General features: G+C 37.4%; 1 protein-coding gene across 1 annotated transcript in view; it reads left to right on the top strand.

Annotated features, from left to right (window-relative positions):
• DNAJB6 (DnaJ (Hsp40) homolog, subfamily B, member 6) overlaps window positions 1-22,384 on the top strand; it is a 52,971-nt gene that overhangs the window by 3,598 nt on the left and 26,989 nt on the right. Inside the window, exons 2-4 of the mRNA XM_006871288.1 lie at window positions 5,296-5,405; window positions 12,570-12,626; window positions 13,182-13,292. Of these exons, the coding sequence (XP_006871350.1) occupies window positions 5,296-5,405; window positions 12,570-12,626; window positions 13,182-13,292 (278 nt within the window). The remainder of the gene's footprint in view (window positions 1-5,295; window positions 5,406-12,569; window positions 12,627-13,181; window positions 13,293-22,384) is intronic.

Raw genomic sequence — 22,384 nt, 5'->3', positions numbered from 1 at the left:
TTCTACTCCCGTACAGATTTACACCCTCGGAAACCCTGTACAGGGTCGCTATGGGTCGGAACTGACTCGACGGCACTTAACAACAACAACAATGATGAATATACAGTACAGGCAGTCCCCAATTTGTGATTATGAACTAAATCCTCTAAAGCCTATTATATTAAAAATTCAAGGTACATACAGTGGTTCCCATATGGGTGCTATTTTGTGATGCACATCAAAGTATTATTACTGTTGTTTTTTTTTGATGGTGCTCTTGAGTTAGTGACCCTGTGACCCTGTGTAGTGTTTCCAAGGCCATACATGTCTATGAGAGCAGAAAGCCTCATGTTTCTCCAGCCGAGTGTCTGGTGGATTTAGACTGCTGACCCTATAGTTAGCAGTGCTCCATTATTATTGTGATTGTTGAGTGCAGTTGTTTTAGACTCATAACAACCCTGTATGGAGTTTCCAAGGAGTGGCTGTTGGGTTTGAATACCCAGTTTTGCTGTTAGTAATCTAGTGCTTATCGTAGACCTTGTTATTAATAATGTTGTTGTTACGTGCCGTCAAGTTGGTTCTGACGCATAGCAACCCTCTATGGAGTTTCAGAGGAGCAGATGGTGGGTTTGAACTGCATACATACCTTGTGGTTCACAGTTCAGTGCTGATCCTACAGTGCCATACCAAAAGTCCATTGTTAATAATAAATATTATTAATAGATAATAAGTTAATATAATCATCACCATTGAAATGTTTTATCATATTTTGAATTGTCTCTTTGATTTTTTTATGTACAGAAAGGTAAACTATCTTTTAAGATAACATTGAAAACCTTATCAGGGTCGCAATTATTGACTGCACTTAACATCATTATTATATTTATGGTGGATGTTTATATGGAAACAAAGATTTTTGTTTGGGAGCTAAATGTTGCTGTTGTTAAGCGTCAGTCAGCAAGTCAGTTCCTACTCACAGGGACCCTGTATAGAGTTTCCAAGGAGTAGTAGCTGGTGAGTTTGAATCACCAACCTTGTGATTCAAACTGCCCTTGTGGTCCAGTGCTTATCTTGTAGTGACACACCAGGTCTTCATAGTTCATAGTTCAAGTGCTGAGTTACGATGGTTTCTGTGTTGTGTGCATTCCTGTGTCTAAGCTAGTGCACCAACTTGGAATCATTCTTTTCACAAGATACTAAGAAGACAAAATGAATTGGGTTAGTGTTTATGTCACTAGTGGAATTTGTGGTTTTCTCATGCAATATTGCATGTGATGTATACTTTTTTTTTTTTTAATGTTTTATTGTGAAGTGATGTATACTTTTAAAACCAGTTGCTATTAAGTTGATTCTAACTTGTGATCAGTAGAAGAAGGCTCCATAGAGTTTTCAGTGGCTCATTTTTCAAAAATAGATACCATATTTTTCTTCTGAATTGCCTCTGTTGTTAACTGCCATGTTGTTAAGTTAATAGGGCTGCTGTGCGGTTACTGTTGAGCTTGAACCACCAACCGTATGGTTCATACTTAACTTTGCAGCCTAGTGCATTAATCCACAGCACTGTACTAGGGCAAACTTACATCACTAACCTTTCGTTTTTGTTGTCGTTAAGTGCTGTGGAGTTTGAGCCTACCTATAGCTACCCATTAAGGAGCTCTGGTAGCGTAGCGGTTACGAATCGGGCTGCGAACCTTAAGGTTCGAACTACCAGCCGCTCCACGGGAGAAAGATGAGGCTTTCTGCTCCCGTAAAGATTGACAGCCTCGGAAACCCTGTACAGGGTCACTATGGGTCGGAACCGACTCGATGGCACTTAACAACAACAACATAGCTACCCATTGGGTTTCCAGAATTGTAAATCTTTGTGGGAATAAAAAGCCTCAACTTCTGCAGAGTGTCTGGTGGGCTCTGACCCTGAACAGACCTTGTGGTTCACAGTTCAGTGTCTATCTTACACAGTAGTTGGCACCCACATGGGAGCTGATGCATACTTTAGGTCCACATTGTTCTTATGACTGGTGACTGTCAGTGTTGTTGTTAAGTGCTGTTGAGTTGGTTTCGAATCGTTGTTGTTGTTGTTGTTGTTATGTGCCATCGAGTCGGTTCCGACCCATAGCGACCCTGTACAGGGTTTCCGAGGGTGTAAATCTTTACGGGAGTAGAAAGCGTCGTCTTTCTCCCGCGGAGCAGCTGGTAGTTTCGAACCGCTGACCTTAAGGTTCGCAGCCCGATTCGTAACCACTACGCTACCAGAGCCCTTAATTGGGTTTCCAAAGAGCAGCTGATGGGTTTGAACTTCCTATCTTGTGATTTGCCAGTCCACTGCTTATCCTGCAGCACCACACCTGGAGTCCATACAGTCAATAGCTGATAACAGTTTAACAGATTATGTGATAAAGAGGTAGTTGCAAAAATTTTATCTTGAATAGACTACTGAGTTATGTGCAATATTTTCATTAATGGTATAATAACATCCCTTCAATTATACTAGAGATAATCACTTGCTTCAGGTTAGCTTACCTGTTTATGAACTTCAGGGTGAATGTTGTTGTTTAAAATGCTGTTGAGTTGGTTCTGACTCCTAGCGGCCCTGTATAGGGTTTCCGAGGAACGGCTGGTGAGTTTGAACCACTGACCTTGTGTTGTGGTTCAAACTGACATTGCAGTTGAGTATTTATCCTACTCAGCTAAGGAGCTCTGGTAGCGTAGTGGTTACAAATTGCGCTGTGAACTAAAAGGTCAGCAGTTCGAAACTACCAGCTGTTCCATGGGAGAAAGATGAGGCATTCTGCTCTCGTAAAGATTTACAGCCTTGGAAACCCTGTACAGGGTCGCTATGAGTCAGAACTGACTCCACGGCACACAACAACAACAACATTTATCCTATAGCACCATACCAGATGATGTATAAATTAAGAAGAAGTTACTACCTTTTAAAAGTAACAAGGTTTTCTTATTAGTGTTTAAGTGCGGTGGTTGATTCTGACTCATAGTGACCCTGTATAAGATTCTGAGAAGCACTTGTGGGTTGGAACTGCCAACTTTGTGGTTCACAGTCCAGTGCTGATCCTCCAGCGCCAAACTAGGAGTCCTTATTAGTGTACAGTTGTATAAATAGTGACGTAGACCAGATTTAGTCTTTTTAAAAGTGAGCAAAATGATAGGCACAGGTGGTATGTAATAGTAGAGTGGTTTTAGTATTGCAGACAAGCAGACTTTGAGTGTTAAGGATGTACAAGCTTCTGTTTCTCTAGCGGCACTGAGAATCTTAGCGGAATTTGAATCACAGATCATGTGCTCCATTTGAATACTAGTGTGCTCTCATTTATGTCAGAGTACTGGTATATAGAAGGAGCTCTGGTAGCGTAATGGTTACAAATCGGGTTGCTAACCTCAAGGTCAGCAGTTGGAAACTACCAGTGGTTCTGCGGGAGAAAGAGGAGGCATTCTGCTCCCGTAAAGATTTATAGCCTCGGAAACCCTGTGCAGGGTCACTATGAGTCGGAACTGACTCCACGGTACTTAACAACAACAACAACAACAATTGGTATATAGAGCCAAAACCTAAATCTTTAAAAGGCGTTTCATATTTTTACACTTACTGTATTTTATTTTATATTCCTTGGTTCAATTTTTTTTTTTTTTTAGTATCCTGTAAGAGTCCTGGTGTGATGCTGTAGATTAATGTGTTGGATTGCATAGGTTTGAACCTCAAGGTCTGTGGTTCATGCTCACCAGCCGCTCTTGAAAACCATACATACAGGGTTGCTGTGGGTCAGAATCAAGTCATTGGCACATTAGATGACTGGCACTTGTACAAATTATTTTTTTGTTGTTGTTAATATTGTTGAGATTTTTGTTGAGGATTCATGACACCATTAATGATTTGGTCTACTTTTACATGTAGATGCACCGTGATAAAAGAATAAAATACTCTTTTAGTATTAAAAATTCCCATTTTATTGAGATACTAGTATGACTTATCTTAGAAGCCAAAATTTTTGTTTTAAAATGTTGAAAATTAAAGTGACCACAACAGCCTTACAGTAAAGACTTGCCAGGCATAAAAAATTCAGCCATGCCTCCCCCCCCCCCAATGCTGTTGTTAAGTGCCATCTAGTTATCCAGTTGGTCCTGGCTCATAGTGACCCTGTATAGGGTTTCTGAGGAGATACTCTAGTGGGTTTGAGCCCCACCTTGTAGTGCAAACAGACTGCAGTCCAGTGCTTATCATTCAGTACTACACCAGGTAATGTATCGGAAAAGCATGTAATAGTTATTTTATATTGAAACCTTAGAACTGCATATAATCTTAGTCATAGGATATATGCAGACGTCAGTGTTTTAACTATTTTAGATTATAAAGTGAGTCGTATTGAATCCAGATCAGAGAAAAAATTTGATAATATTGTGACTGTTGACTTTTTTTTTTTTGGTTTTCTCTATGGTCTTTATTTTATTTATTTATTTATTTATTCTTTATTCATTTTAAATGTTTTATTGTGAATTGTGTGATAGTCTACATGGGAGAACATCAACTTTACATTCATTCCATCATCCATTATTTCATTGGCATAGTTACCATTCCTTCCATGCATCCTCACCCAACCAAGGGGGGTGTACCCTGTAAACCTGCACCCCCTCCCTCCATAGTCCTCAGCCCCTTTCCATCTCCTGATCCCGATTGTGACTGTTGACTCTTAATTTGACATGATAGTGTATTAAGTAATGGGCTGAATTAGGAAAAAGATGTTGATAGTAATCACAAAATAAGGATAAAGGCTATCATGGTCAGAGTCTCTTTGCTGAGTTGTCAACTCCTTTTTTTTACATGTACTTTCTTAGACTAATCACCATTGAATCCATGTTTTAGACATTTTGGTCCTTGTACATCTTGACATTTTTCTACTTCAAAAATTTTATGTGCAATATTGTTGTTAAGTACCATGGAGTCGGTTCCGACTCAAAGTGACCCTGCACATAGTTTCCGAGGCTGTAAATCTTTACGGTAGCAGAATGCATCCTCTTTCTCCCACGGAACAGCTGGTAGTTTTGAACTGCTGGCCTTGACGTTAGCAGCCCAATTCATAACCACTATGCTACCAGAGTTCCTTATGTGCAATATTAGCCTTATAATAATCTGGAATTTAGAGTTTATTTTGTTTTTAGGGAAAATATTTTATAATTAAAATTCAATGCTTAATCTTACCCGTTGGTAGTTCTGAAGCCGTTTTATTGCTTGATTCTATGAATTTTAAAAGCCCAGTGGATTTCAGTATTTGAATGCCTTCAACTGTATTCTATATTCTTTTCTAGATACCGTAAATTGGCACTGAAGTGGCATCCTGATAAAAATCCTGAGAATAAGGAAGAGGCAGAGAGAAAATTCAAACAAGTAGCTGAGGCATATGAGGTGTTATCAGATGGTAAGTAATACTGAACTTGTTAAGTCTTTGAATGAGCTGATGCGAGTAGGGAAGAAGCATTAGAATCATACTCAGGACCAGGAGAGTATGTACAAAAATGATTATCCTTGACCAGTTGAATTTTGGGACCACTGAGAACAAAGCTTTATATTTTTTCTTGAAGTCTTGAATCTCATATTCTTGTCAGTCATTTGATACAGTTAACCTGAATATTATGGACGAGAGTATCTGGTACCTGAGGTTTGAGGAATAAAGAAGAGATCTGAGGTCACTTGAAATCTTTGTCACTGTTTATGTTGGTGATAGTCTCTTTCCATCTCCTTTGTAATATATGTGTGTTTGTTTTGCACTACTTGAAAAGACTACGACTGCCCATTGGAGTGGTCAGAGTTTTTTCATTTTGTATGTAGAAGTATTTTATTGAATTTCGCTGATGGCATCATTAGTAGGTGAAATCATCAGCCATAAGCATTTAAATTAGTATAGCTTCTAAGCATCAATAATCTTAAATATGATCCTTACTAATAAAATGTGGGTGGATGTGGTAGTACCCCCAGATGATACCATAATGTTTTCATAAAACGTGGAATTACCAATTTATAACAAATTTCAGTTACTGTCATCCCCAAATTAAAATTTCTTTATATCGTGTCAAAAGATGTGAGAAGACTCTGCAAGTGTAGTTTTAACAATATGTATGTTAAGACCACTGGAAGGACTAAGAAGAAAAGTTGAGGAGAGAGTTCATAAAGTAAAAAGGAGTAGGAAGATGAGAAAGTTAACAAAAGTCCTCCCCCAAACCTTCTTGCTCTGATAGTGATATGGCAGAAAGGTTTTTGATAGTGTAAGTTAAAATTATGTGAAATCATAAAGCACCTTTTAACTTTAACTGAAACTTCTTTTGATACTCTTGGGTCTTAACTCACATTTTGGGGGAAATTAGGTTTTAAAAAAATTCTCTGGGTAAAGAACTTTTTTATTTTATTTATAAAAATTTAAATTTATTTATAAAATTATTTTTTGATGGGAGTATAAACGGCAAAAAGTGCTTCTACTTCAATTTTCTACATGAATATTTATTCAGTATCATTGGTTCAATACCATTGGTTGTGTATTTCCCATTCTGTTGTTTCTGCCCCTTAAACTTTTCAGGTGTGCTGCAGAAGAACTTCTGTCAGTTTGCACTCTAGACAATTTTTTTTTAAGAGTGCTGTGCCTGCATTATTATTAATAGAGCTAAACTGTTGTTTATTGATCGTCACAGTGCAAGATTTAAATATTATTTCTGGGCATTAGATTTTGGGTTCCTCTAGCCTGATTTCCATGTGAGTTTGAAGTTCTGTTCCATGCTTTTCCTCTTTCTGATTAGGATCCATCTATTGGGTCCTTGATAAAAAACATTCAGTAATGGTAGCCGAATACTATCCATTTCTTCTAACTTCATGGTAATGGTGGTAATTTTTTTAAGGATGCAATTCAACTGTGACCTGTTTGTATTGTACTTTTAATTATATTATTATCCAAATCCCAACCCACTGCACTTATTGTTGTTAAGTGTCATTGAGGATTTCCGAGGAGTAGCCGGTGGGTTTGAACTGCTGACCTTGTGGTTCACAGTCCAATGCTGATCCTACAGTGCTGCGTCAGAAATCCGTAAGGCTTCCGAAGTTGTAAATCTTTATAGGAGCCACGATAGCCTTAACTGTCATCCAGCAGTCCTTATTCTGCAGTGCTTCCATATAGTTGGAGTTTAAACACACGTGCAGCAACAGATCCGGTTCTGTTTGAGTTTATTAATGCAAGAAGATTCTGTTTTAACTGTATCTCAAGTTAATCCTTTATAATGCCATTATCAGAGATACAAAGTGACAAAGATTTCAACAAAAAAACTACAACTAGATGATATTGTTGTTAAATGTCATCGAGTTGGTTCTGACTCACAACGACCCTGCATAAATTTTCCAGGGAGCAGTTGGTAGGTTTGAACTGCCTATTTTACAGTTAACAGTTTAGCACTTACCCTACCGCATACCACATTAACACTCCAACTAGATTCCCTATCTGATGAACTTGTTTTGAGTGTCTCTTAAGATAGCCCCGTCACGATTATGTATGGTCAGAAGTTCTCACAAAGTCAGCAAGCAGCAAAACTTATGCCCAAAGTTACAGATAGACAGTAGTACAGTACACGGAAGGTGCCAACTTTGTAACCTTAATTGATGGGACATCCACTCTTGTAACTCCCCCATTCTTTTAGCTTAAGAAAGTGCCTTCATTTTAATAATCTTCTCTTAGAAAAGATTTCAATTACAATCCTTTCCTAGGATTGTAATTTTTTTCCCCTCCTGGTACTTAACTGTGTCATCTCCATGATTACAATCTCCTCCCTGCAACAACAGTTATCCACCTTCTTCCATGTGACTTCCCTTTTACATCTTTTATTTCACAAATGAACAAAATAGTGAAACAAAAAATATATTCATTTAAATATCCTAAGGGCACATTCTGCAAGCCAGCGTAGAGCCTGCAGCAGCTCTGGCTTTCCATGCCACCATGTCTTTCTTTGCTACTTTTCTATGTAGAGATCTCATGCACTTCTTTCTTGATCCTGGGATCATCTGTTTCTGAAATGAAATATTAACTACTCCTTTTAGTTGTGCATCTTCTACAATTACAGTTGTGACAATCAGAATTAATCCTGCTTTAACAGTTAACTCATAGTTGAATCATAAAATCCTCTCACCATCATCCCCCATCTCCTTTAACCAGATCCATAAAGAAAGAGGAAAACTATTTAGTGGGGATGTGCCTTAACTGCCTCATTCTTCTGATACTAAGCACATTCATGAAGGCTTGTAAGCTAGCCACTTCCTGCCTTTATAGCCACCCCACCCCACCCCCACACACATTATTGATAGCCAGTGGCTAAATTGCCCATCACTTTCAATCCAGTACACTGAGGAAACAATTTAAAGTTTTTATTGTGAATTGAGTGATAGTTTACATGGGAGAATATCAGCTTTACATTCATCTTACCGTATTGCATTGCACTGCATTGATTACAACTCCCTCCATGCATCATCATTCATCATTATTTGCTTCTTTTCGCTCTTTTTTTAATTTTTTTTGTGGGGGGGTGGGTGTCGGGGGTCGGGTGGGGTAGATGGGATGTACACCAAAACACTCAGGAATATGTAATCATTCAAACAACCAAAGGGCATACCCAGCAAGCCTGCCCCCGACCGCCGGCACACAGCCCCTTTCCTTCCTTGAGTCTAGAGTCCCTGGCAACTCAGTCTCTCCACATCATCCATCTCTGCCTCCATCTCTAAATATAGGGTCCTGCACTCTGCTCTTTTCCCTTGGTGGGGTCCTCTCCTCCTGGACTGCAAGATCAACCATTCCCCTTCTTTTGTTAACAAAATGACTATCTTTACCTTTCGAAACAACACTCACAGTCAGTCTTGATAGCAGTCATTCACTATTGAACCACAAGAGTCTTATCCCTATCTCCTTTCACCAGCCCTATCCAGACAGCTTGGAAACCACTCAGTGGAGATTCTTCCTTCCCCTGCACCCTCTGAAACTAAGCTCCCTCTTGAAAACTTGTAAGCCAGTAACTTCGTGCCTTTGTAGCCCCCCCACTTTGGGTAGCCAGTGTCCAAGTTGCCCATCCCTGTCTAATCTGTGTTTGGAGGGGGTGGGAATGATCCTCGCTGTAAAGGTTTGTTCCCTCTTTTGAGCTATTGCATCCATAGGTGTAGGTCATGTTCATCAAATTGTATCAGATTACTCTTTTTTTTCCTTTATTAGTTGATCTCTGATCATCCAGTCGCTGAAGCCAGGTCAAGTGGATATTAGCTGCAAGTGTGGGTGTTCTTGTGCATATGCCCTCTCTTTTTATCAGCTGGATGCTTCACTCTCCCCTCTAGTCCTCTGTGGCTATGTCACTGACTCTGGGCCCAAGAGTCCCCAGGTCTTGCCACACTGCTGGACAGCCAGGTCACCCGGGTTCAGAGGAGTCTATTGAACGTTGTAGGGCTTAGCTCACAGCTTCATTGCTATTTTCCCCTCATTTCCCCTTATTGGTGACGAATGTGGTCACCAATCAGAGCATGTATTCCCATTGAGTCTTAGTCTTGGAAGGAGGTTGAAGGGGGTTTGCCCCGAGGGGACCTGACCACTTGTCTTGATATCTCCAGGGCGAGCAACTTGCTTGTTCTTGTAATAATCAGTCGGACTGCTGTTAATTGTTTGTATTTTCCCTGGCGGTCTTTCTCTCAAGAAGTATTTTCTGTTCTTCCTAGCCACTCCAGGCTGGTTGGCTTTTCCTTTCAAGTGGAAATTTCCCACCTCAGAACATTCTGGATGGGGTTCAGGATTCCACCTATGGTCTTATGTAATGCAGAGGCCCTGCAGGAAGCCTCTTTCACTAGGCACGTTATAGCCCCATTTTAGGTATTCCAGTCTGTTAATAGGCAGAAGACAGACTTACAAACACAGATGGATTTGTTCTTTTGGCAGTCTAAGCAGCTCTGATAGTGTAGTGATTATGAATCGGGGCGCTACCCTCAGGGTCAGCAGTTCGAAACTACTAACTGTTCCATGGGAGAAAGATGAGGCTTTCTACTCCTATAAAGATTTACAGCCTTGGAAAGCCTGTGCACGGTGGGTATGTGTTGGACCCGACTCTACAGCACATAACCACCACCACCACTCCATTTTGTAACAACTTTAAGAGACTTACTGAAGTAGTAAAATAAACTCAGCAGTTTCACAACTGTGAAATATTGTGTGTTTTCGTATCATCTGGTTGTACAGAGGAGAGGGTGTGATTCTGTATCATTCCTGAGTGTCTGGTGCTCTCAGAAACCAAGAGGAAGAAGTTGCACCACAGAGAAAACATGTGGCTTTTTTAGGGCCCTAAAATCCTTAAAAAGGAGCTCTGGTATTGTAGTGGTTACAAATAGGACTGCAAACTGCAAGACCAGCAGTTTGAAACTACCAGTTGTTTCTCCTGAGAAACATGAGGCTTTTTGCTCCCGTAAAGATGGACAGCCTTGCAAACCCTGTACAGGGTTGCTATGAGTTGGAACCGACTCCATGGCACATAACCACCAACCACCATGGTTATTTTGAATACTCTCCTCCAATACCGTAACTCAGATGCATCAATTCTTCTAGTCTTCCTTATTCACTGTCCAACTTTCACATACATGTGAAGTTATTGAAGACACCATGGCTTGGGTCAGATGTCAAACTGATTGCTTTGTTCTTCAACACTTTAAAGAGACTTGTCTAATGCAGTATGTTAATTGACTTCTTCACTGCTACTTCTGTGAGTGTTGATGGTAGATCTGAATGAAATGAAGTCTTGGACAACTTTAATCTTTACTTCATATATTCGGGCATTGTTTATTGGTCCAGTGGTGAGGATTTTTGTTTTCCTTATATTGAGATGCAACCCATACTGAAGGCTGTGGTCTTTGATATTTATCAGTAATTATTTTAAGTCCTCTTCGCTTTCAGCAAGCAAGGTTGTATCACCTACATACTTAGGTTGTTAATGAGTCTTCCTCCAATCCTGACGCCATGTTTTTCTTCGTATAATCTGGTTTCTGGGATTATTTGCTCAGCGTACAGATTGAAGAAGTATGCTGAAAGAATACAACCATGGCGCACACCTTTCCAAATTTTAAATCATTCGGTGTTCCCTTGTTCTGTTTCTTGGTCTATGTATAGGTTCCTCATGAGCTCAATTAAGTGTTCTGAAATACTCATACTCTGTAATGTTGTCTGTAGTTTATCATTATCCATAGTCAAAAGCCTTTGCTTCCAGAATCACAGCAACACACAAAACCACCACAGTATGAAAAACTGACAGATGAGTGGTGATTGGAAGTAGATAGCTAGGCCTTTCTTCTAATTGACGCTGGGGGCCCCAATAGCTCAAATTTTTAGGTGTATCTTTTAGTTCACACTTTTTAACTGGACCATTATTAAAGACCATTTCATCTTGATTAACATTTATTTTTAGCTTGTTGATACAGTATTTCCAGATACTAATATTTTATGTGCATTTATGAGTTTCATGGATTTTTAATAGCACTAGAAAAAATTGAGAATAAAACTGAAATTTCACATTTGACAGAAACGGAACCTGTAAAGTACCATAAACAGTTTGTTTCTGTTTTATTCTTTTTTAACAAGGGTTTATTTTTCATGTGTCCATAGTGAGTTGCCTCTTGTTCCACCTACTCTGTTCTAATTATCTTCAAAGGTAATTGCTGTTTACTAGATCTCTGATGTTGTTAAGTACCATGGAGTTGGTTCTGACTCATAGTGACCCTCCACAGGGTTTCCAAGACTGTAAATCTTTGGGAGCAGAACACCTCATCTTTTTCCTGCAGAACCGCTGATAGTTTCAAACTGCTGACCTTGCGGCTGGCAGCCCAACTCATAACCACTACACTACCAGAGCTAGTTAACAAAAATTTCAAATAGCTTGCCTTAAAACTATTTTCCTCAAAAGACCCTTTTACTTTAGTGCAGGTTTTTCATAATACGAGGTATTTGGGGAGGGGAGCTTCAAAAATAATTTCATGTAGACAGGGCTGCATTTTAGTTAATTTTATTGTAGAATGCATATGATAGTATTAGTAGGCCATTAATCATCTCCCTGTTGTTTGGTTAGTCCTACAGGATTTCGGATTAGTTCCTTTTCTGACTTTTTGTATATCTGTGGCAATAAAGGATAAGTAAGCCCACCAACTACTCCTCAAAAACAGTATCCAGGGTTGCTGTGTGTCAGATGGAACTGAATTGATGGCACATAACAAACAATTTTCTACCTTCATCTAGCCCTGTCTTTCTTATAACTTTGTAATTGACTTTAATGGCTAAGGGAAGTAATTGAATCTAGTTAAATAATATTTTAATATGTATAATAACTTTCAAAGATTTATAACACATAAAACTTGAAATAGCTTTTAAATATTCTTTTAAGGGTAAGGACTGGGTTAGCACCTTATAATTGTGAAAAATTTTTAAACTGCATTGGGTTCTTTGATTTACAACATGGGAAATTTCTTTTCTATTGAGTTTTGAGGGAGAAAAACTTGCCTTGATACATTGACTTTTTTTTTTTTTTAATTTTAATTATAGCTAAAAAACGGGACATCTATGACAAATACGGCAAAGAAGGATTAAATGGAGGTGGAGGTATGTAGTTTTTAATTAAAATTTCATTGTGAATTTTTTTCCTTTGATTCTTAATGATGAGAAGAGGTGATCTGGAGATAAAAATCTTGACAAATTTAGTGAGTTCTTTTAGAGTTTTATGTTGTAGCAATAAATAAAGATGCAGTCTAGACAAAGTGATCTGCATGGGAAGGGCGGGGTAAGGATTAGAATCTGTTGTTAGAGTTGGAGCTATATACTAATTAATAAGTCTTCTGTAGATAATAAAATAATTTGTATCTTTAATGTATTTTCAGTTTGAACCCTTAGATCAGTACTTGATATTATACCAAAATATGAAAAAATGTAAGAAGAGATAGCTACTGTGAAATTCAGGAACTCTGAAATCTCAATATAGTTTTATTAGCCTCAGACATACCATTAATCAAGCCAGAGCTCATTATTTTGAGTTTTAGAGAGCCTCAGATTTATGAAGTATTTTCCTTTATTTTGGTAATGCTTTTATTTAATGTTCTCTAAATGCTCGTTTACAAAACACTGAAATTCATAAAGTAAAATTGTGCTGTGTTTGTATAGGCGGAAGTCATTTTGGCAGTCCATTTGAGTTTGGCTTCACATTCCGAAATCCAGAGGATGTCTTCAGGGAATTTTTTGGTGGAAGGGACCCATTTTCATTTGACTTCTTTGGTAAGTTCATCGTCTGTGTAGTAGTTTGTATGTATAACCTACATAAGGACTAATAATGCTTCTCTTAGATTACTACTGAATCTTGTCATGTAAACTTTCAGTGTAAGAGTGAAAACTCTTTTTCAGTGACTCTTTGAAATATTTTTCTCAATTTACAACTTGTGCATTAAAAATAAAGGGTTTTCATGTCATGTATGGCCCCGATTTAACTTCCTTTTTCAGTTTCAAATTAGGTAATTTAAAACCAATTTTTGTATGAATTTATCATGTAATGGATCGCTTATTGCGAATACCTGTTACTAAGTTTCAATATATGTCTCAGATACAAGTGGAGTGCCAGGATCTCTTGTTAGTGGTTGTTAGCGCTTCCTCTCTTATCTTGGTCTTGACTGTTGGAACTGTTAGTGAGTTTAATGCACTGAATCAGTTTTTTGGAAGGTCAGGGCTAAAATCTGTGCTGTTAATAGCCATTTTTGTCTTGGCTCACTGAGGGAAAACACATTCTGTGTTTTCCTTCTTCATTTCCTGGAGCCTTGCTGAAGAGATTGAATACCAGATGCAACCTCTCCGGAGGGAAAAAGAAGAGCAATTTTGTCTTCAAAGAATACAGGGCAAACAAGTGGAACCCCCTCCTACCAATCATAGGCATGAAGAGGAGGAATTAAAGCACTTCTTTATCTGGTAGGTATTAGGCTTTTTAAATGATACAGTCATTTATCTCAGAATTGAGACTGAAACAAAATTTTCTTTTTTTTTGAAATATGGCATAGCCTGATGTTTTAAAAACAGTACCTTACTGATTAATGGAATGGCCATTAGTGTATATTAGCTAAACTAATAGAAAGGAACATTCAAATGGGGGTGTAGAGAAAGGAACTATCTGCAGTGTGATATGAAGATTCTCTCTGCTTTAATTTCAGCTTCTAGCTAGACTAACCGCAAGGTCAGCAATTAAAATGTATCAGTCACTGCATGGAAAAAAGTTGAGACTTTCTGTTCCTGTAAAGATTTACAGCCTTAGAAACCCTATAAACCCTATACAGAGTTGCTATGATGACTCAATGACACAAAGCCACCACCACCTCCACCACCACAGTTAACATAGAAATATTTACTGAAAAAAGGGTTACTGTAAATATTAATAAGATGCGATACATGTTTGTATACTTTATTAATTGCCCTTCATATAGCCAAGAAATCTTACTGTAATTAAGGCACAAAGAATTTACTGGTTGGTCTTTCCTTTGAAGAAAAGGACACTTTGTTCTTATTAAAGCCTTTAGCAAATTACCATTTTATCGTTACTGGGTTTATAGAGAAAGAGCAGTGTGAGAAAGAAGGTCCTATACTTCTCATTACGCCTTGTATTTCAGTTCTAGAGTTACACATCTTGGAGAGTTGTGATGGTAGCAGTGAGGAAAATTACACTGTTTACCTCAGAGGCTGAAGCTAGGCATTTTGAACATGTTTTATATGATGTTTAAAAAATGGAATAAAAGGGAAGAGTTACTTTGTTGAGTTTTTGTTTTTCTTGGGGAAAATATTTGACAGGCCAAGGTTCCTTGAGCAGTTTTTTGTTGTTGTTGGGGTTTTTTTTAGCTTTTTATTATGTGAGAGTAACTGACAGAAATAGTATCCCATTTAACAGTTGATACTAATTTGATTTCATGTTCTTGCAGTTCCATAGTATGATGTCACTTCTACCCTGTAACCTGTCACCGTTCTTCCTCCGTTATTAAGTTAACCCTTTTGGCCTTTTGAGCTTTGTCCTTGGGCAAATTTAATCTCAAATGTTTGATTGGTGTAAGGAGTGTATCCTTCCCTATAGTTCACCTTATAGACCTCCCCCGCACCTGAAAATTGAGTCAGTGGGTGAGTTCATTTGTAGTCCTGCAGGGTGACTAAGGGCTATGGTCTTGGGTTCTTTAAACAATTCTTGGTAAAGATTCATATATTTTTTTAAGTTGTGAAATTTTATATAAGGAAACTGTGCATGTGTATTTCACTTAGAAGGATTATGTAATACATAGACATTTTGGTGGAGAGTTTTAACAACACAGAGTCCCGTATACCAGTATTATAATTTTAGACTGTAAGGCACTTAGCTTTTGGTATTGAGATGCTCAAATTTAAAATACACATTTCCCATATTTTGACTTTGATAAGTTTGGCAGTGATTCTTCTTTAATCCGTTCTTGTAGGTGTTGTAGGTGACTTCCATTTTCAGGCAGTAAGGATTTACACACAGGAAAAGAAGCTTCTCCATGGCTACCACATGTATGAAGTAACTGTCCAGTCTGCTGGTGGTATGTTTAGTGGAGAGTTGAGTACACCTAGAGCTGGGAGTGTGTGCCTTTTAGTGATTGCAGTGATTCTGCAGCACCCATATACTATTTGTGCAACCTATTGGCAATGTCCATTTATCGTAGCAAATTAATTTTTTGTTTTTCATTTTTCTCAGTACCAACTGTTTCTTCATCATGTATGAGTTTCTCAAGTTCAAAACTTGTGAAATATTTCAACGCTATGCTTTGTGTTTATCAAAATAGAGAATATACCAGGGTTTATGTAGGATCCTTAAATTAAGTAGGAAGAAATCTCCAAGAAAGCTAATGGGGAAAGAAATTTGTATGTGAAAGGCATTGCACAGCCTGTAAGCAGTGCTATGTCTGAGCGCCAAGCTCTGCGGAATTACTACACTGCAGCAAAGTCATCTTAGATCAGGAGCTCCTTTTAGTGTTGAAGTCATCCTTGATATTCAAGTTCCAGGAAATGAATAGAGGTTGATTCTAAAGTGAGCACTGAATACCACTGGCTCCAGGATGAAGCTAACTTAACTTGTTTACATTCTTTCCAGAATATGGAGCATGCAAAAATGAGTACTTGTCAGAATATCAATTGGAAAGATTATTTAATAGTGATTTCACTAACTGGAATCATAATCATTCCTGTGTGTATAGTGTAGCAGTATTCAGTAGAATAGATGTTCTAAGATTTAAAAAAAAAAAAAAGCAGAAACCTAATAGAAACTTTTGATCCTGTTAGAGCCATAGCAGTAGTTTTAGTTTTGGAAAATTGTATGGGCATAACTCAAGTATATATATATAAATAAAAGTTTTATATTTTTACATAGTTGTTTTCTCACTTGAGCCAAAACAAAAAAAAAATTTTCTTTATCAAGTCTATAAGCTGTTTTGAATGAAAAGTTAATGCTGGAATGGATAAATATTATGATGTAATTTTCAAAGAAAAGCATATTTTTGGAGGGGAGTATAATTTGAGGATTATAGTTTAACTTTTTCTGAGCCATTATTTAAATTTTGACATACTCTCCCAGGGTTCGAGGAATTGACAAGTGAGGAGTTGGAGCCTAGTGAAGAATTAGATCAGCCTGGTTTTGAGGAGACAGTAGAAGACATTCCAAGTGAAGATAACAGTGAGCTTTTGGATGTGATTTCCAGTGAGGAACTTGATATCTTTAGTGAAGAAGAACCAAGTGAAGTCAATAGCTGGGGACAGGGTGAAGTTCTTAGTGAGGAGTTGGAACTCGTATCCAGTGAGGGTGAAGCAAGTTACAGCGATGTGGAAGAACTGAGTGAAGAATATGAAGAACTGCTTAGCGAGGAAGAATGCAGCACAGCGGAACTTGAGGCACTACTTGTTTAATAAATTTAAAAAGAAACTACATTGGGTCTCTGGTTTATAAACTTTAACCTATATAAAGTATATCTAGAATAAAAGTTTTTTATTCGAGTATATTCGTTGATGCTGTGCTTGGTCAGATAGTCCAAACTATCATGGAGATGACTGAAAAAAAAGATGGGGGTAACCCAGGAAGCATAAATGTCCTGTAAAGTTGCCTTTTACTTGGAATTGATTTTCCTGATAGATTTACTTAGGTGTGTTCCCCTAGCCTTTAGGAGTTCCTAAAGTTTGGAAGCTTAGAAGCAAGACTCTCTGGTGGTGCAATGGGTTAAGCATTGAGCTACTAACCGAAAGGTTTGAACTCTTAAGCAGATGTTTGAGAGAAAGGCTTGCTTCCGTAAAAATGTACATAATTTTGAAAACTTCCAAAGTTGAAAGCTATGTGGAGCAATTCTGCTCTGCCCTATCGGGTCACTGAGTTGGAATCAGCTGTATGGTAGTGGGTGTTAGTTTACAAGCAGCCTATTTTGAGAGGGGGAAGTCTTGAAAGTTAGTCATTAGCAAAAGGATAACAGATGGAAATGGTAAAAGCCTAATGAGATTAAGTTAAATCTTACATAGGGACTTGTGGTCTGAAACTGGCACAGTTAGGCTGCTAACCACAAGGTCAGCAGTTCGAATCCACCAGCCATTCTGCAGGAGAAAGATGAGACTTCCTGCTACTATAAAGATTTGCTGCAAGGAAATCAGTGAGAACTGACTTGGCACACCAAACCCACCACTACCATGATTATGTTTGTAACGTTTCTTGATTATTTTAAGACAAAATTTTTCTCTCTCATATAATTTAAAAGAATGTAAGGAGTGGACATTAAAGCCACATAAAAACATGTATTAAACTGGTTTCCAGTTAAATATTAAAAATACAATCTTGTACACATAAATTTAAAGATTTTTCTATAGAGCAAGCAAATGGTATTAAATAAATGAGGGAGAATTATGAGTATTGCTTTTATTTTTTCTACTTCTTTCATGTTGGAAGAGATTTAGTTGTTTGACTGCTAATGAGCTTTTCTTGGAGACTGTACCAAATTTCAGTATGAGAGTAAATAAAAAATACTAGTACAAAATCATAGAAACATTTGTTAAACAACAAAAATCAAATGTGAAACTGTTGTTTCTTAACATATCCTCCAACTAGGTCTATACACTTCTAAAGATGGTAATTCCACATCTGTCTAGCCTTTCCTGAATACATTCTGCACTCTATAATTTACATCAGTTACATCTAAAAGACAGTTTTGGCATCCTCGATGGACTCAAATTGTGTTCCTTTTTCGGGGAGGAGGGGAGGTGGAATCTAAAAGGGCCCAATCAGGACTGTAGGGTGGACAGTTTTCCAGTGAAATTCTCGTAGGATAACCCCTGCTACCCTGGAAGAATGAGCAGATGTGTTGTTGTGATACAAAGCAATTCCTTGTTGCATCTTTTCTGGTCCTTTTTTTTTTTTACATTACTAAAGCAGTTTTCAATTTTCTGAAAATTTCTTTGTAAAAACTCCCCATGACCACCCTAAGTTCTTCAAGAAATTTATCAAGATATTACCCCTTTTGAATGCCTAAGAACAGTGATTGTTACCTTCTGAGCGGACCTGCCTTTCTTGAGTTGTACTGGCCCAACAGATCCCCTTGAAAGTTTACTGTTTTGATGGAACCTTTTATTGTTTGGAAGTCACCGTAAAGAAACTAACACAAGTGTATTAATATTGAGAGAATTTGTCTGCAACATCCATTGGTTGCAGAGACATGTCTAAAGGTGTTTCCTTTGGAATAAACTCATGTGTATATGAACTAGAACCCTAGTAGCAATAATTTTTCATTTATTCATGTATTCTAAATTATAAAGTATTAGTTCTTTAAAATCTCAAGAATGTAATATATGTGCTAAGATTGTGGAAAATGTAGATACAGAAGGAACAGTCGGACTCCTTTTGCTTTCTCAGCAATTAGCAGGTAATAGTGGTGGCATGTTATACCTTTGTTAAAAACTTAATCTCTATGAACTTTTAAGCATATGTTTAATATGTTCTGCATTTACTCTGTGACAGGTTTAGTTTTCAGTTTAAGTAGTTCTTTGAACTCGTACTGCAATACGTTATTTCTCTGTTTGGGATGAATTGAATTCCCTGAAATACAATTGTGGGGTCAAAGGATTGAATGTTTTGTTTTAAAAATTATTTTTATTTTTACTGTGGAAAGTTTTTGACACTCTTGATATGTACTGCTAGTTTACTTAAGAGCAAAAAATATGGATCAGCATGTGATAGAAAGTTTTATATGTACTATTTGTTTTAACTAACAAAGGCAGATTTTAACTACATCATAAGTATGACAGCTGTTAAAAAATGTTTCATAGCATTGCTGTGCCTGTTATATTCTGCCTTTGTGAATTTAGTATTTGAAATTATGTGAGTTAAAATTCACTAAGTACCTGAAATTTCAAAAGTCATCCAAATATCAATGGAGAAGTAAGATAAAAGAGGGTTGTTTCACTTCAAGGAAAAGCCACTGACCTTTTTATTATACTTTTAAACCATCCTTTGAAGTAGTTACCTTAAAGAAGTTGATTCTATAAATATGAAAGTCTTTGTCTTAATTTAGCTTGTGAACAAAACTATTTCTATGTATGTTATTTGTTTATTAGTGATACCATATATTTGCTTAAGAGCCTTGTGAACAACTTAAAAGGATTTAGTTGTCATATGAACTAAAAAAAAAAGTATAACTACATTTCATATCTTAAATAGCAGTGGTAAAAGTCAGTTGCAGAAGGACAATACCACAAAGATTCAATGTAATTAAAGTTTTAGAATCTTCAGTATTTATTGATTCCTATATGGCCAATAAATGTATAAGGCGGAGCATAAAAATGTTAAAATACCAGATTCCTTCTTATGGTGAAAAATGGGATAATTATTAGACAATATGTTATAACTGTGTTTCTCTTGTTTACATTTCTTAACCTAGATGGCAGTTAAGAGCATTAATATCATTTCTTGGCTCTGATATATAGAAAACTGTCCGAATTGATGTGTAGCATTGTTTCTGGACCATGGTGCAATAAGTTTAAAAGTTACTTAAATAGAACATTTGGATTTTATTTGAATTGGAGGGAAGTCTTGTAGCCTCTGAAAAACTCAATCATAAAACGATTTAACATATTGTTGTTTAAATATTGTTAAAATGAACCAGGAAGACCTGTGTACGAAGTAGCTTATAACGGGGGGCATTTACCATGGGATATGGGGGCAAACTGATAAAAAGCTGTAATATTTTGGAGTTAATTTCTTGCTAGCATTAAGTTCTTAAAAAGTTACTTGTGTTTCAAAAGCAAAACAAAACTCCATGTTCCGAGTTTAGGTATAGCAAGTTTAGGCCTCTGCATTAGGTTTTCAGGTGATACCAATACACACACACACCTTTCCTTCCTCTCTGCTTTTTCTTTCCTAGATCTTTTAACAAGCCTTCAATGAAAGTGTTCTTAGTGTTTCCTTCTCTAGGCTTCATTTTCCTTAATTTGAAGTGATACAGTGTTAGATAGAGTTTAGGAGTTCTTGGTGTGGCACTGTGGGATAATGCACTGGGACTGCAAGGTCAATTTGATCCGTAAGGTCAGCAGTTCAAACATACCAGCTACTCCTTGGAAACCCTATATAGACAGTGTCACTATGAGTCGGCACCGATTCGATGGCGCTTTACAACAAGTACTAAGTTTCTGTTCATAATTGTTATGTGCATTTGAGTTGGTTCTGACTCAGATCGACCCTGAGTAGGATTTCCGAGAAGTGGCTGGTGGGTTTGAACCATTGACATTGTGGATAGAGTCCACTGCTTATTGCAGTAGTGTCTCTCTTTTTTTTTTTTTTTTAACTTTTTATTATAAATTGAAAGTTTACAGACTAGATCATCAGTTTCACATTGAACAAATCATACACTTCATGTCATTACAATGATTACAATCCCCTCCATGTACCATCAGTTAACAATATTTATGTCTGTTCACTGTAACTCTTGCATTCCTCCCTGTGTCCTCTGCTACCTTCATCTTTCTTCTTCTAACTTCTCTCATGTTACGTATTGCCTTCCCCATCACCCAAGTTAACATGTGTCTACCCTGTATTCTTCTGGAGGGTCAGAGAAAAAGAGGAAGATCCCCCCAGTGAGATGGATTGGCAAAGTGGCAATGAGCTTTATTTTGATTTTGTAAATCATTTACAGACTACTACTTTTGGTGACCCCAGACTTGAATTTTCTGTTTTGTTATTCTTGATGACCTTTCCACTCACTGCCTTCAGAAGTTTTTAAGCACTTCAGGTGCTGTCTCTTATATGTCATTATTTCCGCTTGGGTTTCAGTGCACATTGTGTGGTAACTTTTTGCATTTAATCCGTCTTATAATTATTATTCTAATGGTATCAACTGTTTATTTCCAGATACTCTTTATCTCTCTGTTATGCTAGATCTTGGAGTCCTGGTATGGCCCCATAGGATAAGCACTTGACCTCAAGGTTGATTTGGGTCACAAGTTCAGTGGTTCATACTCACCAGCCATCTCTTGGAAACCCTAGACAAGGGTTGCTATGAGTTAGAACCGACTTGGCACTTAAGAACAACAAATATTCATTTTTTGACTTTTGTGTCATGGATTACTTTTCTGTTTCACCTGCATAGATTGATTATATTTTATCCGCCCATCAGGATTTCTTATTTCTATTTCTCATGTATGTTTGTTTTTCTAATTAAATAGAACTTAGGTAAATAAGGAGAAATAGTGGTTTTTATAATTAATATTTTAGTTTTCAATAAGTACTTGATTGACTTATAAAAAAGGAAACTAATCCTGTTTTACTTTTAGTAGCATTTTGACATCTCCAGTAGCAATATGATGTTTATTTATTTATTTAATTTAAGGTTTTTATTGTGGATTGAGTGAAAGTTTACAGGGCGCAACATCAGTTTCACATTCAACCATTCATATAACTTGTTTCATTACATTGATTATAATCCCCTCCATATACCACAGTTACCAGTGTTTCTCTCTATGCTCTTTAGCTTTTTTTGGGGGTGGGGGTGGGGGATGGAAAAACTTTGCCTTTTTGGACTTTACCGTCTCGGCTTCTAGGGAAGGTTTTTACATTTATCTGTGGATATTCCAGGGCTCATGTATAAGATTACTAGCAAGCATACTGAATAATCAGATGAGGGCCAGTTTGCTATGTCTGCTAGGTGACCAAAGTCTGATCCTCAGAGCCTATGGTTTGGACGGTCTGCAACGTTTGGGCCCACAGGGTCTTCAGCTCCTGACTGGGTCTGCACTGTCTGCCACAGATTCCCCCTTATTTATTATTTGTTTAAGGGACGCTGCCTGTCTTAGGCGGTCAGTGCTAA

This window comes from Chrysochloris asiatica, unplaced genomic scaffold (genome assembly GCF_000296735.1).
Source record: "Chrysochloris asiatica unplaced genomic scaffold, ChrAsi1.0 scaffold00166, whole genome shotgun sequence".
In the NCBI taxonomy this organism is placed as follows: Eukaryota; Metazoa; Chordata; class Mammalia; order Afrosoricida; family Chrysochloridae; genus Chrysochloris; species Chrysochloris asiatica.
This window is presented reverse-complemented; position numbering and strand designations above follow the sequence as displayed.